Source organism: Sebastes umbrosus, chromosome 1 (genome assembly GCF_015220745.1).
Source record: "Sebastes umbrosus isolate fSebUmb1 chromosome 1, fSebUmb1.pri, whole genome shotgun sequence".
Lineage (NCBI taxonomy): Eukaryota > Metazoa > Chordata > Actinopteri > Perciformes > Sebastidae > Sebastes > Sebastes umbrosus.
Window position 1 is genome coordinate 35,508,367 of NC_051269.1, and position 16,915 is coordinate 35,525,281.

General features: G+C 41.0%; 1 protein-coding gene across 1 annotated transcript in view; it reads right to left on the reverse strand.

The window, feature by feature from the left end:
• The window catches only part of suclg2 (succinate-CoA ligase GDP-forming subunit beta), a 136,633-nt gene that overhangs the window by 98,717 nt on the left and 21,001 nt on the right, over positions 1 to 16,915 (reverse strand). Inside the window, exon 2 of the mRNA XM_037774093.1 lies at positions 7,336 to 7,477. Coding sequence (XP_037630021.1) covers positions 7,336 to 7,477 — 142 coding nt within the window. The remainder of the gene's footprint in view (positions 1 to 7,335; positions 7,478 to 16,915) is intronic.

A 16,915-nucleotide genomic window follows, 5' to 3' on the forward strand; every position in this document is an offset into this window, starting at 1 on the left:
ATGAAAGGCAAGTCAGTCTTGCATTGACTGGAGCTATATACCGTTATCGATAACATGTTTAGGCAATGCAGAAGGGGAACTGCCGAAGGAGACAAACTCTTTCAAATCCGACAAGTTTTTTTTCAAATATGGGGTTATTTAATAGTGTCAACAAGTACTAGTGATGCATCAAGTGTCACAAAACTCTTTCAGGTGATTTACTGGAAGAAGTTCTTGCTCCATTTCCCAACCAGTATCACCCTGCTGCACACCTCAAGGTTAGGGATGCCACGGTGAGGACATTTTCCCACTGGTTAATAAACTAGTTACCAATTACAGCGAACATTTTAGAAGAAAGAATGACGTTCCATAACTGTAGAGCGTCTACTTTGATCTTTAATGTTGGATGGCTGTGTGTCTGGCCTCTCCGGTCGCTTTCGCTGCGGGGCTGCAGGTTTCTACCTAGCGCTGTTGCACCGCGCACACCGGCTGTGACCGCTCCCTCCTCCGCGCGGCTTCATTCCAAAAGTTTACAAAGTGCCTCATTAACGTTATGGTGCCCTTATAGCATTGGTATTAATTCCATATGCATATATATAAGAAGTTGTCGCGGTGCTCTGTCGTGCACCTCTGCATTTTTGTAACTATGAGCCGACTGCACCCGATGCGCTTTTCATTTCAACATGGAGGGAAGACCGACTGCCGAGCAGTTTTACCTGTACAGACATCTATACAACTGTTCACTGGGAGACCACAGGGACAGACAAATGTCATTAAACTCTTGGAAAGAAGTAGGCAACACACTAAAGAAAGAAGAGGCTTTTTGCCGCAGGCTGTGAAAGAATATAAGAGATCGTTTTGTAAAAGATAAAAAAAGGTCTCATGGAAAGAGTGGCGAGCCGAGGGGAAGCACCGAGAGACGGAAAGTAAATTAGACTTGGAAGCAATAGTAATAATTACAGTAGCCTACACAAATGCAATGTTTGGTGGTACGTCGGAGTTTAGTGTTTACTATTGTTGTCAGGCAGCCTACTTTCATTTTCAGTACCACTTGTTGACTCCTTGCTTATCCACGGACTATTTTGTTTGTACGCCCCCTGGCATTTCGTAGCATATTGCAACGAACAATTAGCTGAGCATAAACGCCTCGTACATTCTGTTAGTGCGCGCGCCATCTACGGAGGCCTGCGCCACGGTGTCTCGCACGAGTATAAACAAAGCTTGACTCCTGCTACTCTGTGTACAGAGCAGACACTTTCACTTTCAGTTTATAATTGTAGCGTCCATCGTCCGACTATGTATTGATAACAGGCTTAGTGTCTAACAAATTATAGTTTTTTTTACTTGATGAATGTGCGCGCTGATACACAAAAATAAACTAAAGGGCTTTTTATTTCTGTAACAAAAGCAAAACGACAGCGGTGGGCAAGTAATGTAATCGGTGTGTGTGCCCGAACACCACGTAACACCGACTACCGCGGCAAGCCTACTCAAGGTAGGTACTTGCATCATGAGATGTGCGTGTATTGCTCCAGAGATGGCCTAATGTTTGTTTTCTCATTAAGATAGATTGACGATGTGTCTTTACTTAAACGTTTACTACATTTTTTATCTGTCCATCTGATAACATTTTTTTTTTTTTTTTTATAGTAAGTGTGTAATCTGAGGTACTCTTTTACTTTAAGGGGAACATCAACCAAATGAAGTATTCTAATATGTTATTTCCACGGCCTTGGAAAGTTCAATCAATATTTATGAACATGAGCTACTCTCTCTCTCAAAGCTAGAAACCAGAGAAGTAAGTCTCAAACGTGTGATGTCCTAGTGTATAAAGTCTGGAGCTGCTCCATACACGATGATTTTGTGGACCCATATAATGTTTGTTTTCTTTTTTATACCCAAATAAGCTTTATTCTACTGTAGTGTTCTCAGTTGGGAAACAGAAAATGTTTCAGATCATTCCTCTGGGTGCTCTCAGTATCATCTAGAACATCTCTCACTTTTCATTGTCTATGGAGCAGTTCCACGCTTTATACCCTATGACATCACTAATTTGAGTTTTAGCACTAGTGTGGGGATTTGGAAGAGAGTTGTTCATGTTTATTTGGAATGTCTTAGACCATAGGAATAGCATGTATGATTTTTGAAAATGGGTGCAGTTCCCCTTTAAATGCCTTCTTACTCATGTCCTTGGTTGTTTCATGAGCCGGGTGAAGCACTGAGTGAAATACTCTAACAAAAGATACTTGATCGTATGTATTTTTAATGAGCCGAGCGTTGGGTTACTACCACAAACGTTTGAAGCTTAATTTTTCTGACCTCTCTAAGGTCACATTTTAGGAAGCACGGAAATAGAAGTGCTGCTGAAAGTTCACTACAGCATGCCATAGTAGCATCGCATTACAAACATCCATTATTGATTCTGCCAGAGAGACATTTACTTGTACTTTCCCCATTTACTGCTGAAGAGCATAGCACATTTTTTGGAAGCATAAACTGTCTTAGCTCTATAACCAGACAAAAGAACTAGATACCTGAATGCCTAAGAATCTGTTGAGAGACGGTGAATATCCACAAATGTGACAACAGAATATTTAACATGTTCAATCAAAACATGTAGATATTAAAGGGATAGTTGGGGTGTTTTGAAGTGGGGTTGAATGAGGTACTTATCCATAGTCAGTGTATTACCTACAGTTTGGAGAAGCAGACAGGAGTTACCGCATGGAAGCAAAGCAATGTGCTGCTGTGGAAGGGGCCGGCAGAAAAACGTATTTTAGCCACCTAAAAGAAAGGCTCACCTAAAAAAATCAATAGCAGTTTAAGTGTACATTATATTTAGAATATCTTCAATGCTTTACCTCGCCGTCAGACAGCCCTTTGTGACAGGGAACTGAAGCCGTTGTATCCATTTATGCTTTTTACCAAGGCTACCAGACTGCATTGAAAAAAACCTGTAATTTAACCTTGCAGAACAGAGTGACTGGTCTACCGCTGCCTCTATCAGTTAGTTTGTTTGTGCTATTATGTGACTTTGGTGAATCCAAACTAACGGCTTCAGTTCCCTTCAGTAGACTGTATAGCTGTCTCATGGCAAGGTAAAGTGGTGAAAATGTTCTAAATACTGTATAGTGTACACTTAAACGGATATTGATTTTTTTTAGGTGAGCCTTTCTTTTAGGTGGTTAAAATACATTTCGCTGTCGGCCCCGTCCACAGCAGTACATTGCTTTGGTCTCGTGTGGTACCTCCTGTCTGTTTCTCCAAACTGGAGGCGTGCTGACCGTTATCTACTCAGTTCAGTTCAGTTCAGTTCAGACAACTTTATTTATCCCCAAGGGGACAATTAATTCTACTACAGTAGGTAATACACTGACTATGGATAAGTACCTCATACAACGCCTCTTCAAAACACCCGAACTATCTCTTTAAAGTTATGTTCTGTAACTTCAAGGTCCAAAAGTTTAGTTTTCAAAACTACAGCTTGGTCCTTGGGCTGTCACAAACACAAAACACAAAAATTAAAAGCTTGAGGATGAGACTAGTGGATCTGGGTCATTGGTTTTGGACAGACTTCAAGAGTTAGAGATGCCATTCTCTCGATATCCCAGTGGAGCGCACATTACAAAAACTTTGGACTTCCTGATAACTCCCAGCACGGCTCACCCAGTATGGGGCCCTGCTTTCCATGAGCCATTAGCTGGTTGCGAGTCGCCCATCTGCCACAATGTAAACTCTCCCCTGAGTTGTCATTCAAGTTAAAGGGAATCAATGGTCCATGTCGGATATTTTTTTAATGTTTTGATAGAGAAGGAGAAAGATTTTAAGCTATTTGTCCTCAGCGGTAATAGAACAAATCAATCTGTGTCCACTTTAGGAGAGTTGGACCACTCTATAGCACACGAGAGGAGTGAGAGGAGTTCCTATATAGCATAGCTGCAATTGAACTGTCAACTTAACCACTTCATGGTTAAGTGAGTGTAGCGGAGAGGAGAATACTGGTTGGTGTGCATGTGTGTGTGTGTGTGTGTGTATGAGTGTGTGTGTGTTTCATATACGCAAGCTCACCCTACGCATGTCATTCATCTGCGTCTGTGCTTCCATGCTTGACTGATTTATTCTATTGTGTATGCGGGAAACCAGCGGGATATCAGCAGCACACAGAAATCCATTTGAGTCGCTCCTGGTCAGCTCAGATACTCCAACCCTCCATATCCCCTGTACAAAGCCGTATCCCGTGTCCTCTACAGTGGGAAGCCATGAAACAGAGCTGCGTCCAGGGCTGGCTTCATACCCCGCCTCCCCCCTCACCCCGGGTCAGAGCTCGACAGTCTCAGTTTGCATTTCAGCCCAACAGATCTTAACTAAAGAGGTCACTGATCTCCCCCTTTTTTCTCATTCTCCGTCACATTCATGTACGACCTAACATCGCCCACGAGCGAACCGTACACATTCATGTGAGCGCATGAAAAGACACAGTGTGTATCAGACGAAATGAAGCGTCAGTAGATGCTCGCTTGCATGCTTTCATAGTGAGCCAGCAATAGTCACAGGAAGTGTGAGAAACACACACACATATGTACTAGGACATTGACCAAAGCTTAGTGCATAAACGGAGACGAGATAAAGCAGCTCTGAAGTACGCTGTGGGAATAGAGGGCTTGATTCACTAAGCCAACCCAAAATTACTGCCAGAGCTGCAAAAATTTTGCGTTGGCGCATGTTTTCAATTTAGCTGTGAATTTACTAACACTCATGATGTGTGGTCACAGTCAAGTTCATTTATGCACTGCTGCTAATTAAGAACGGATGCTTTGCTATTTAACACGAGTCTTGATAATTTCTGGAAAAGTAATTGGGTGCAAAAGAAAGTTCTCTGCTACTGAGCTTGAAATATTGGTTGAAGAAACCAATAAAAAGCATTTCTGAACTGCAGTCATGCAATTACCTCTACTGCAGTGGACAATTCGCAATGATAAATCACTTCCAGCCTCCATTTGGATAAAGTACCTTTCCCTTCTGCACATACAGTAGTTTGCAGTTCAACACAGAAACGTCCTAAAATATGTTTTATAATAACCCAAACATGCAATTTTGCACCTCTTTTCAGTTGCCAGAACAAAACTTCAAAAAGCCCCATAAATAAGTCATAACTATCCAAATGCTATCTGACTGTTAGCATCTAAAAAAAGCACCACAAATCCAGAGATATAAGTAAATCAAATCTTGAGTCTGGCCTGGGTTTTATTAAGTTGTCTGTTCCCTACTAACTCCTTCGTCCTGAACTTTCTGTCTCTCCATTTCTTCCCCTACCAGGCAATATAGGTACTGTCATGAAAATATATGTCCTCTTCCTCCTATTCAGTTTATCTTTGTCCGCATCGTAACCAGGGCCACTGAAAGCAGCGCCCCAGGCACTGGAGCCCAAAGGCAGCAAGAGTGGCACCTCGCTGGCTGACAACCAACCTGGATGCACTATCAGAAAGCCACTGCTGTAGTTGGAGAGGACGCTGAATAAAATATAAAGCTGAGGGTGGATATATACACTGTATGTGTTAGGGCAGTGTGGTGTGTGGGAAGAAAGTAGAACAGGGAAGGTAGGAGAAAGCTATATGTGGGTGCATACAAATGTGTGTTAAACTATCTTTGTTCATGAGAGTATAATGTATTTGTGTTACAAGAATAAAGTTAGAGTTTCAGTCACTTCCTTGCATGGCTTTGTGTGAGTGTGTAGGGGCAATAATCCAAATTGTAACACAGGATTAAAAATAAATACGTTAAAAAAAAGAGGAAAAACAAAACAAAAGAACATACCAAACGTGAGAAAGTGAACACGAGAGGTTTTGAAACAAATTAGCACCGATGAATGTGTGATGAAAAACTGAGCAGACACAACCACTAAGCTCGAAAAACACAGGCTCCCGCACATAAACAAACAGCACAAAGACAAGATTAAACTTGATACAACTTCAACCCTGATTAACCACGGTCATTCACACGTCCTGTAGCAGGTCTGCAGAGCCATGCAGCACAAATGGGACTGTTAAGGTTTCACAGTGTACAGCGGTACAATTACACAGTAATGACAACCAAATCACAGTTTACAAAACTCTGAAACTAACTTATCAGCACTGAAGTAATAAAGAATTATCTTACGTGTAAATCCACACGTCAACATGAAAATACTTGTGCAGTGAAGCAATGTTGTGGCCACGTGCTTAAAGGGATATTTTGCAGATTTTCAAGCAGCCCTTAGTCATCACCGTATGCACAGCTGAACGGTGTTTGGCTTCCCTCCGTGTTGCCAGCGCCCGAAGCTTCCCACCCTTCCGCCAGCAGAAGTCCAACGGGTCATTTCGCATCACCTGGTAGGCTTTTGCTGGCGGATGGGCGGGGAGCTCCGAGGGATAGCGGCACCGGGGGAGGCCAGGCGCACACACTGTGATGACACAGAGCTGGTTGAAAATCCCTTTAAAGGACGAACAGATGATTTCCTATTTATTTCAACAAGCTTCACATGTTGCTGGTTCATTTAGTAAATTACGGTCCCATTTAGAGTCAAATAGACCATAAAGCAGGGTATGCTTTAGGGCGTGGTTACCTTGTGACTGACAGGTCGCTACCACGGCGTTGTCCGGTCTGGGAGTTGTCAGTGTTTTCGTCTTACAACTTTAACCCTTCCACAATGTGTTTTCAGTTCATGAAAGTTAATTGTAACCTTTTGGTTGCCTGAAAATGTCTTATTCAGCGTTCGGTTGTACTTAGCTCCACCCTCTCGTGTCACTTCTGGTTGCAGAAAAACGAGATGGCCAAAATGCCGAACTCGAGGCTTCGAAAAGGCAGTCCACAAACCAACGGGTGATGTCATGGTGACTACGTCCATTTCTTATATGCAGTCTATCACACTGACTGGCCCGAATGTGTTCACAGAATTGACACTGCATTGAGTGCGAAGTACCCAAATTTAGCATTGAGTGCATTGCTGGGTCTGGTTTACTTAATTCTTTTATCAGATATTTCCTGATTCAGGTCATAAGTTTGCCAATTTTACAATATTTTGCCTTGTTTTCATACAATATTAAACATTGCTGTTTGAAAAGTTTGGCTTATTGAGTTAAATAAACTAAAAGGATTAAAAGAAAAATGAAAAATATATTCCTCAAAGTATCAATAAAAGGTATGATTTTATTATCTGTATCTTAACTCTTATTGACACCAGTACAAAAAACATTTCAAACAACACCCATCAATAGAGGGCAGGTTGCTCCTTCCTCTGTGGTCCAGTGGATATAGATAAGCAGTATGGCTTTTGTGTGTGCGCGTGTGTGTGTGTGTGTGTGTGTCGCCTCTACTCACTGAGCCTCTTTGCAGCCTCCAAGGCCTCCGAAGCTGTGTCAGCCACATAGAAACGTTGGACAGCCACGCCACTCTCTTGCATCAGCTTCTTGCTCTGGTACTCTTGCAGATTCAGCCATCTCCTGGGACTCAACCAGGTGCACTGGAGGGGAGGAAGAAGGGCAAAATGAGCAAGTGTGTCTTGGAAGTGAAAGATAGTTAACACGGTGCTATAAAAGGTACCGATCGGAGTGTTCCGTCATGCCTAATATATTAACAGTATTTCCTCTTCAGCTCAACATCTCTCCAGCAACACCAAAACATGTCCAACACCTGCCTACGAATGCAAAGGCTACATCCTTTCTTCTCTTCCCTCCGACCATCTCTCTCTCTCTCTCCTCTTCCTGTAATGAGGCAGACGCCCGGGCCTAAGCTGCAGGACAGCTCTGGAGCCGTTTGCTCCATCAGCAGACACAGGCCGTGTCAGCTCCAGCTGTTGTTGCTATTAAAAGGAAATTGGCTTTTTAATGTGACGGAGAGACACAGGCTGTATTAGAGTTACAATCCCTCCACAGCAGCGCACACTGCTATGTGCATGTGTGTGTGTGTGTGTGTGTGTGTGTGCGTGCATGCAAATGTTTTCACAGGGAAATCTTCAGGGAGTCGTTAAGGAGAGAAAGGCCATTAAAGTAAAGGGAAAACAAGGACTGCGAGGGAAATAATGGTTTAGCATGTAAATGATACTTCAGCGTGTGTATTTCCTTTCCCAGTGAAGATTAAACTAACATGATAATAACATCAGGAGTGCACTACATTCTGTCAAGTTAAACTGACTTAACCTGTTATCCACAGTAACTCTGTTTCAGCTTCACAAGACATTAGTTATTTGAGGACATCTGCATGAACATAAGGGGCAACATGTTCACATTATAATGCAGACGATGCTGTTAATGTGTTATTTAACTGTATGTTGTACTACTACCAGAACATTGTAAGTAATGCATTGTCGATACTACACCAATACAGCAAAATCAAATGTTCCATCACACCAACTGTGCTTAAGTCTGCGCAGTCGATATTCTGCTTTTGACAACAATCATTGGTTTTTAAAAGAAGTACCCAACGGCCCCAGCTGGGTTTTGTGCTTAACAGTGGGGAAAATACATTGCTGTGGGGACAAACACACAACCTAAAATATATGGCAAAAGCGTCAAGCAGCGCACCACACCTTGAAATTGAATCTGCGTCCTTCATAACCCACTGAGAAAAATTATGGCAGTCTGGTGAAATTGTTTTGAAAGAGCCAACAAAGAAGGACAAACCGACATGACCAAATGTTACAAGATGAAACTAGTGGTACAGTGAATATTTAGGCTATATAATCTTAGTATTAGTATCTAAGAGTATGGTATTATGAAATAAAATACAAATAGTAGTTTGACAAAATAATCATAAGTCAGGAACTTTCACAATCAAGCAAAAATAGTGTCTGAAGCAGTGGGCATCCTCTGGGTGTGAAAAGAGAAGCCAATGAGGAAATGCCTTAAACTTGTATTCTTTCTAACAGCCAGCAGGGGGCGACTCCTCTGGTTGCAAAAAATAAGTTTGATTTTATAGAAGTCTATGAGAAAATGACCCTACTTCTCACTTGATTTATTACCTTAGCAAAGTTTCAAGTCTTCTTCAATACAGCATGATGTTCATTTTGTAAATTATGGTCCCATTTAGAGTCAAATAGACCATAAAGCAGGTTATGCTTTAGGGCGTGAATACCTTGGGATTAACAGTTCGCTACCACGGCGTTGTCTTGGAGTTGTCATATTTTTGTCTTACAACTTTAACCCTTTTAGTGTGTTTTCAGTTCATGAAAGTTAATTATAACATTTTGGTCACCTAAAAACATCTTGTACTTAGTTCCACCCTCTCGTGTCACTTCTGGTAGCAAAAAAACAAGAGTGATGGCCAAAATGCCGAATTCAAGGCTTCAAAACGGCAGTCCACAAACCAATGGGTGACGTCACGGTGACTACGTCCACTTCGACAGTTGGACAACAGTGGGTGTTGTGGGACACAAAGTCGCTCTGAGAAAAAATGTAATTAATAATATTTCAGAGTTGTTCGAGAGATAACTGAAGTAATGGTGTAAGAAAACATAGATACACAAGTATCGCAATATTATGTTTCGTGATACTGTATTTTCAATTAGACTGATTCGTAAAGAATCGTGGCAGATATTGGTTGAGATTGTTTTTTTGCTGTTTACACATTCAAAAATGTGGAATTTTTTTGTTGTGCATTATATTTTTAAGGCTTATAAAGTAAAAGGAAAAAGAAAAAATTTTGTTCTCATGCATAATAATTCATTCAATATTCAGATACCACAAAATGACCTCAAAAATGTTTGCATGTGTGCATGAGAAACACTTGCAGACTTTAAAACCACTGCAGAAACAATGAAAAAAGAAAGAAGGATGGATTCAAGAGCAACGAATACAGAGGAGCTGATCAAGCAAATACAGCAGGAACCAAAAAACAGAAACTGTGACAACCAAGATGTTTTTGTGCTTGATGTGTGTGCATGTGTACATAATGTATAATGTGAGTGCGTTTTTAGGCTGAGATTTGATCCAGTGATGAATGGGACATGACAAGGCTACACTGTGCCTTTAAAGCCGTCACTCCATCATTCATGAGGGGGAAATAATAGGAACAAAAGGGTGTGGGGTGGGGGGGGTTGGACTGGAGTGTATTTGTTCAACATCTCTCAACCATTAAATGATGGGGGGAGTGAAATGTAACCCTGACTAACCCTTAGGCTCAATGCTTATTAGTGATTAAAGGCTAATGAGCTTGACATGGCCACTCTATTAGGGCACAGCCGAGCCAAATCTTTATTCAATCTAGAGCTAAGCACAATGATCAATGGCCCTCAACTGAAAACAAAACTGCACGACTAGTGATTCAAAATTCATGCCAAAACCATCTCTCTCTGTGCCACAGCACACTGTATTAGCATGCTTTCTCCATTCCAACTCTCCGGAGAGCCTGTCGGGAGACTTCATTAGAGCCAAAATGGGTTGTTTTCGAGAAGAACAGTACATGTTGATCCATATTGGCCTCTTCTCTCGCATAACTGAATACAGTAATGAGGGGCATGTACGGGTCACATCTGCAGTCTCGTCTGCAATACCATACTATTCATATGTTTCAGTTATTGCGGTTTGTATGTGTGCATTGCATGCAGAGCTATGCTTTAAAGGCTATTACCCAGAGCTCTCTACAGCCGCCAATATTGATGTGACTCTCTCGCAGGGGTCTTGAAGGGTTCAAAGGCAGGGCGAGAAATCAACTGCAGAATTGCATAAAGATCTGCATACAGTAGCAGTATAAATAACGAAAGAATACATCTGAAAAAAATTAAGAAACGAGAACAGAATTTGGTAAAAACGAAAATAGATTTGGACATAATTGATTTGTCTGTGTCGGTCTGTCTGTCTGTTGTTGAGCAAAACCTGTTGTGTGTGTGCGTGTGCGTGTGCGTGTGCGTGTGTGACTTTAAGTACTATCCTCTATCTTTCTGCCTGTCGCTCACTCCTGCATGTCCACTTTAGCGGAACATATCCACACAGCCTTAACAAGCCAAGCTGCAGAACACGTTTCCTCTGTTTTGTGGACTCATTTGACTGCTGTCAGGTACCTGCAGGGCCTCGTCTCTTAAAACACCCACTTCCCTTGCCATTCAAACTGCTTGCCTAGGGAGGATCAGCTCTGCTGCCTGGGTGCATGTCTATCTATCTATGTCTATCTTTTGGTGTACATTTGACAAAAGAAAATGGCAGATGAGAGCCTGTCACAGGACAAGGTTACACCTACTTTAAACAGGAAGTATCATTAGATCACACCGAGACATATTAACTGACAGGTCTAACCGGCAGACTGTATATATAGATGGACGACACGTCTCCACTTCCTCCCACTGTACAAAAGGGAAGCCAAAATATCCAGGACACAGCAGCCGCCATCTTGAAATTTTGACGTCATTTGGAGCCAGAATCTGCCCAGTAGTGATCAGGGGGCTGGAGCCCGGAGGTCCCGCCCACACACCCGCCCGAGCCAATCACGAGCTGAGCACGGCCGCAGCTTGTTAGCGTGAGCCACCTAGCTGATATGTTAGCACCACGGTAGCTATTTGGCAAGAAAGACACAACAACTAGCCATAATATCTCTAAACTACATTTATGATCAAATTGACACATGTTTTATCACACAGACTGGTGACGGCTATGGAAAGTTAAAGTTACTACTCTGACTCCGTGATTACTTCACTCGGAGCAGCTGTCAATCAAAGCTGCCAATCATGACTTCTTTTTATAGCATCAAATAACTAATTAAAACCAAACTGAACACTTGAACATACATTAGCGTGATAAGAACTTCCTAAAATGAAAGAATTCATCATTGGGAAAACACATTTGATGTGTACTTTGACTTTTTATTTTGGCCCATATCCCATCTGCTAACATGGAGGGGGCGAGCTTTATGACCTATACTGCAGCCAGCCACCAGGGGGCGATCCAGATGTTTTGGCTTCAGTTTTGGGGAGCAGTCATGCCGTCCATCTTTATTTATATACAGTCTACGGACTAACCATTAGGATTAGATTTTGAACTTAATGACCCAAAAAACATCAAAATATGGTCAAGCTGGCACTGCGATCAAATGTTGGCATGTTGTGGACAACAGCATTCTAAGCTCAGTACGGACGTTACATCAGCAATTCTGGTACAAGCTTTTGCAATGTGAAAGTGTGCAGTGTTCGAGACAACAATCCATCAGTGACAACACATTATCGTCACTTTTGGCTTCACTTTTTTTAACAGAGAGTTTCAAGATAACATTAGCAGCATAAATCCCCCCGCCGGCTGCAGCACCACTAGTCCATGCAATCCCTAATTGTATCCAACAATTATTTATAATATTGCTTGAAAATATTAATGTGATCTAACCACAGAGTTAAAATGAAAGAAGTCCAACTGTTTGGTAATCCTGGCACATTTGATCATAGGAAGTTCCAATGTAAACAGAAGTGAAACCATGTTAGCCAATACAGAAAAGTCCTAGTAAGGTTGAGAAAACATTCACTGCCTCTTAGATAGAGGAACAGTGTTGTACACAGACTTAAAAAGAAAGAGAAAATATCCTAAAACCATTGGTGAATGACGATAATGTGACCTGAAAGCAACTACCATAGTCTAAAAAGGACATGAAAAGTCTCAAATCACAATTTGTGCCAAAATGAGGGCACACCTTTGTAGAGAAAGATGCAGCAATCATGTAAATCTGCAATTAGCATTCTCAAACCAGCCAACTAGGACAAACCAGTACATATCAATTAAACTGTCTCCCCTGTCACCCAGAACAGGGGGAGTGAGGATGAGGAGGGAAAAGAGCTACGCAGACTTCCCAAAATAACAGCTGCTGCTTACTGCTGGAGAAGTCAAGTGGGGCTGGAGGTGTCCCTCCAGGCGCTGGCAGTTACCTTGGGCAAAACACCAAAGAATGGAAGGCACCTAGAGCACTTTTCAGTACATACCAGACCCCATAGACAATTTTTATCAAAGAGGAGCTCTTCTAGCAGTCTAACAACAATTTACCTTCATATGCAGCATGAATGGAACAAGTCATCCGTTACTTTACCACTGTCTGCTGATGTCTTACCTATAATGTTGCTAATGTATGCTGATAATAATGATAATCATAAACTTTATTTAAATAACACTTTTCTAAACACAGTTACTAAGTGCTGGACTCAACATGACAGCATTTATAGTTTACATTACAAGTAATTGATCTTAAAAGCTTTCAGAAAATGAACAGTAGCAAGACTGGCATAGTCCTAATAAATCCAGATGATGTGTCTAAAGATGACTTTCAGTAAGTGCTTCAACTTAAAGGTCCAGTGCGTAGGATCTGGTGGTATCTAGTGGTGAGGTGAGGAGATTGCAACCAACTGAAGCTTCTCCTGTGTGGTCTTGTCTGGAAGGGAGCCGGCAAATCGCAAAATCTGATCTGAGATCTGCAAAAACTCTTGCAAGACTTGCTGCCAGACGACAGGTTAATGCCTAGCCTTAACAATCTTGCGAGAGATTCCCCAGTTTTCTGGTTCCCTTTTAGCCACTACCCTCCAGTGTGCCAAGCGTGTTGGAGAGCTACGGTGGCTGACGCAAAAACATGAATAGCACTCTCTAGAGCCATTTGACGCAGAGCCACTGTGTAGAGTGTGTGTACGTGGGAAGTGAGTGGTGAAGCAAGAGAGAGAGAGCGGCGGCGACTGAGTGAGTAACGTTATCGACGCCAGCCCAAGCAGGAAAAGTTAACAGTGTTTGATTTGTCCGTTCTGGGCTACTGTAGAAACATGGCGGTGCAACATGGCAGACTCTGTGACGAGGACCCGCTCCCTATGTAGATATAAACGGCTCATTCTAAGGTAACGAAAACACAATTCTTATTATCAGGTGATTATACACTAAAGAAAACATACTTATTATTATTATATTCCATTTCTGCCAACAGATCCCCCTTAATTGTTACACACTGGTCCTTTAAAAACAATGAATTTATTTCTGTGTGTCACAATCATATCAGAGTTTCTATTGACCCAAAGCTAACGTGGGTAGGAGTGATAGACACAGGAGGTTTGTTTTATTGGTACAAATGTTTCCCATCTGTAGATATGCACTTTTTAATTATACGGCACAATTGTTTTATAATTTATAGCAAATTATTTCGCGGACCCCCTGACAGAGTGCCACGGACCCCACTTTGAGAATCACTGATTTACGCTATGACACAAAACTTTTGTTTATTCGTTGCCTTCAACTCCAATCCACCACTTCAAGTTAAACATTAGTACATAATAGGATAGATATGGAGAAACCATTAGCAGCTGAGCAAGTAATATATATTAAATACAAAGAATAATGTTGTAATGAGATTTTACCTTCAGATAGGCCACCAAAAACATGCATGAGACTCTGCGCCAAAATCAATTAGTAACATTACTGGCATAGAAATAAACAGTAACTCTAGCCCTCTATGTTGTAGTCTCTCCTTACTTATAATTAGTCCCTAAGTGTGTTAATATCACCATGTTTTAATGTTATATTTATAATATTTCCAAGTTTCTTGTTTTTAATTCATATTGAGTATTGAAGCTGAAGACAATTTTCCACATTGTGGACAACTGAGCTCCCCGACTAACGAACTAAAGCAAATTTGCCACACTAGGCTAGCAGCTGCTTTGTGAATGCACTGGGGATTCAGCAGAAAAATCTAACCAGTGACAAATTGCAATCTTTCACTTGATGATATTTAATATGCTATAATAACTCCAGAATCAAAATATTTTTAGTCAGCATATTAGAGGCATGTAATTGTTGTTGTTTCACTATGTTCAAAGTGCATGAAATAGCACTTGGCTGACACATTCAATTCTTTTGTTTGTGAGAGTTCAGGTCATATCACTGGCTGCAAAGCAAAAACAAAACGATAATGATAATACACAAGTGATAAATTATGAAGTTATTGTAATGTATTATAATGTGTAATTTTGTTAATTTATTGTAAATGTTTTAATTGTTGACTGATATTAGAGACTCAAAGGATGATGTTGAGACTTTTTTATTTTTACCTGGCTGCCATTATTGATGACAGATGACTGACGTTGTATTAATGAACTTTTTGGACCTCACCTGTGTGGGAATCACAATCCCTGTGTGAATGTTGTATTCTTCATTATGTTCCGGTGATGGCCTGATGCCCAAATTGCAGTTATTAACGAGCAGTGAATTGAAACAGCAAGTCAGTCTTTCTATTGTTTATTACTTCCCTGTTGACTTTTTTGACATGTGCAGGTATTCTTGACTGCTGGGATAATAAGAATACAGCATAATTAAAACGATGAAGTGAGGCTTGGTATTACTACCAACTACCAACTGCTGCTGGTGAAATCTGTCATGGCAAAGTCAAGCAATGCTGTAACACAACCTGCATGCAGGCACATCTGGCTCGACTCCATCCAGAAGTAAACAACCGAGTAAGAAAACAGGAGGCAATCTGTTGCTTTACCTGCGAACACATTCTGTAAGTGATCCTCTCGTTATTTATAAAAACGGATCTTAACCTGTAAAACAATGCAACACTCCGGTTCTCTAATTAAAAGAAATCCTCCTCAAAATATCATTTAAAGTACAGAAATGTTATAAATGTACTATAAAGTTGTGAAGTGCGAGGAGGCTTCCAGGGTGCCAAAAGAAAAAGTCATTTTCTGGGCAGCTGAAGTAAAATCTTCAGTAAAAATGATGAACAACTGTGTTAGAAAGTCTCTAGTTCTGCATTAAACATTAACATTAAACATTACTATGTTTATAATGAAGTAATTTTTGATAAATTATGAGGTAAATATTGGGCTAATATGGCAGTAATTCCAAAGAAATTTAAAATAGGTTACTTGCTAATTATCACTTAATTACCATTAAATTTGCAGACCTGTAAAATGAAGTGTTACCTCCACTTAAAGGCAGAAAAAGCCCAAAAAATACTTACAAAAAAGGAAAATTGTGGTTCTTTGGTTAAAAAGTCAACGGTACAAGCATGCATGCATAAAATGTAAGGAGAAAAGTCAACTCTGATTCCCACTGAGCATTTTGGTAAGAAACAGAATTATAATACCGACCAATTTGCCTCTTTAGGAATAGATACGTCATACAAAGAGATTCCTCTTAGAGAATAAACTCCTCCTCCCCTTCAGACTAATCGTGACCACAATTATGATTTCAGTCACTGCAGTCATGCTTAATGCTAAGTGCTAACAGACAGTTAAGTCATGATGCTGCTGAGGTCTTGACAGGAAAGGAGTAATCCGAGTGTTACAAGAAGAAAGCAGTACAGTAAGTGGCGATTGGCAGCGTGGTAGTAAGGCAGGCAGCTGGCCTGCAGTCTCCTGAGACGCTCTCTCTACAGTAATTATCATCAGCGGCACTCCAGAGACGATCCTACACAGACGTTCTACCTGACTACTGTTCTACTTATTCTTAATACACACACACACACAAAGAAGACAATAGACACACAATGTGCTGTACACACCGGTGAGGACACACTGTGGCACAAACAAAGTTGTGTGCTCTGACTTGGGCCCTAGATGGCATAAATATTCACAGCAAACTTCTCTACACACAAAAGCACTCAAGATCTTTCTCATGAGTGCATCCAAGTGACGAGAAGTGGGGCGCCGAGGCAAGAGAGAGTCGGAGCGGTGACACTGATAAACAGCTATATTCTCTATTAATATATGGAGATGATGATAAACAAGGCAAGAAAGACATTTAAGGAACAGGTCTCATTCGTCCTGCAAATCAGAAGAGACAGGATTTCTCAGTAGAACTAATACCATAGAACACAAATAGAAAAAAAACAAACTGCAAGGTGGAAATTGGAAATGCATTAGTAAAGAATCAATAAGCAAAGTTCTGTCTCCTTTCACTTTACAGTTTTTGGTCAAATCAACCGTTTCTGACAAAGCACTTGGCCCACTATCAAA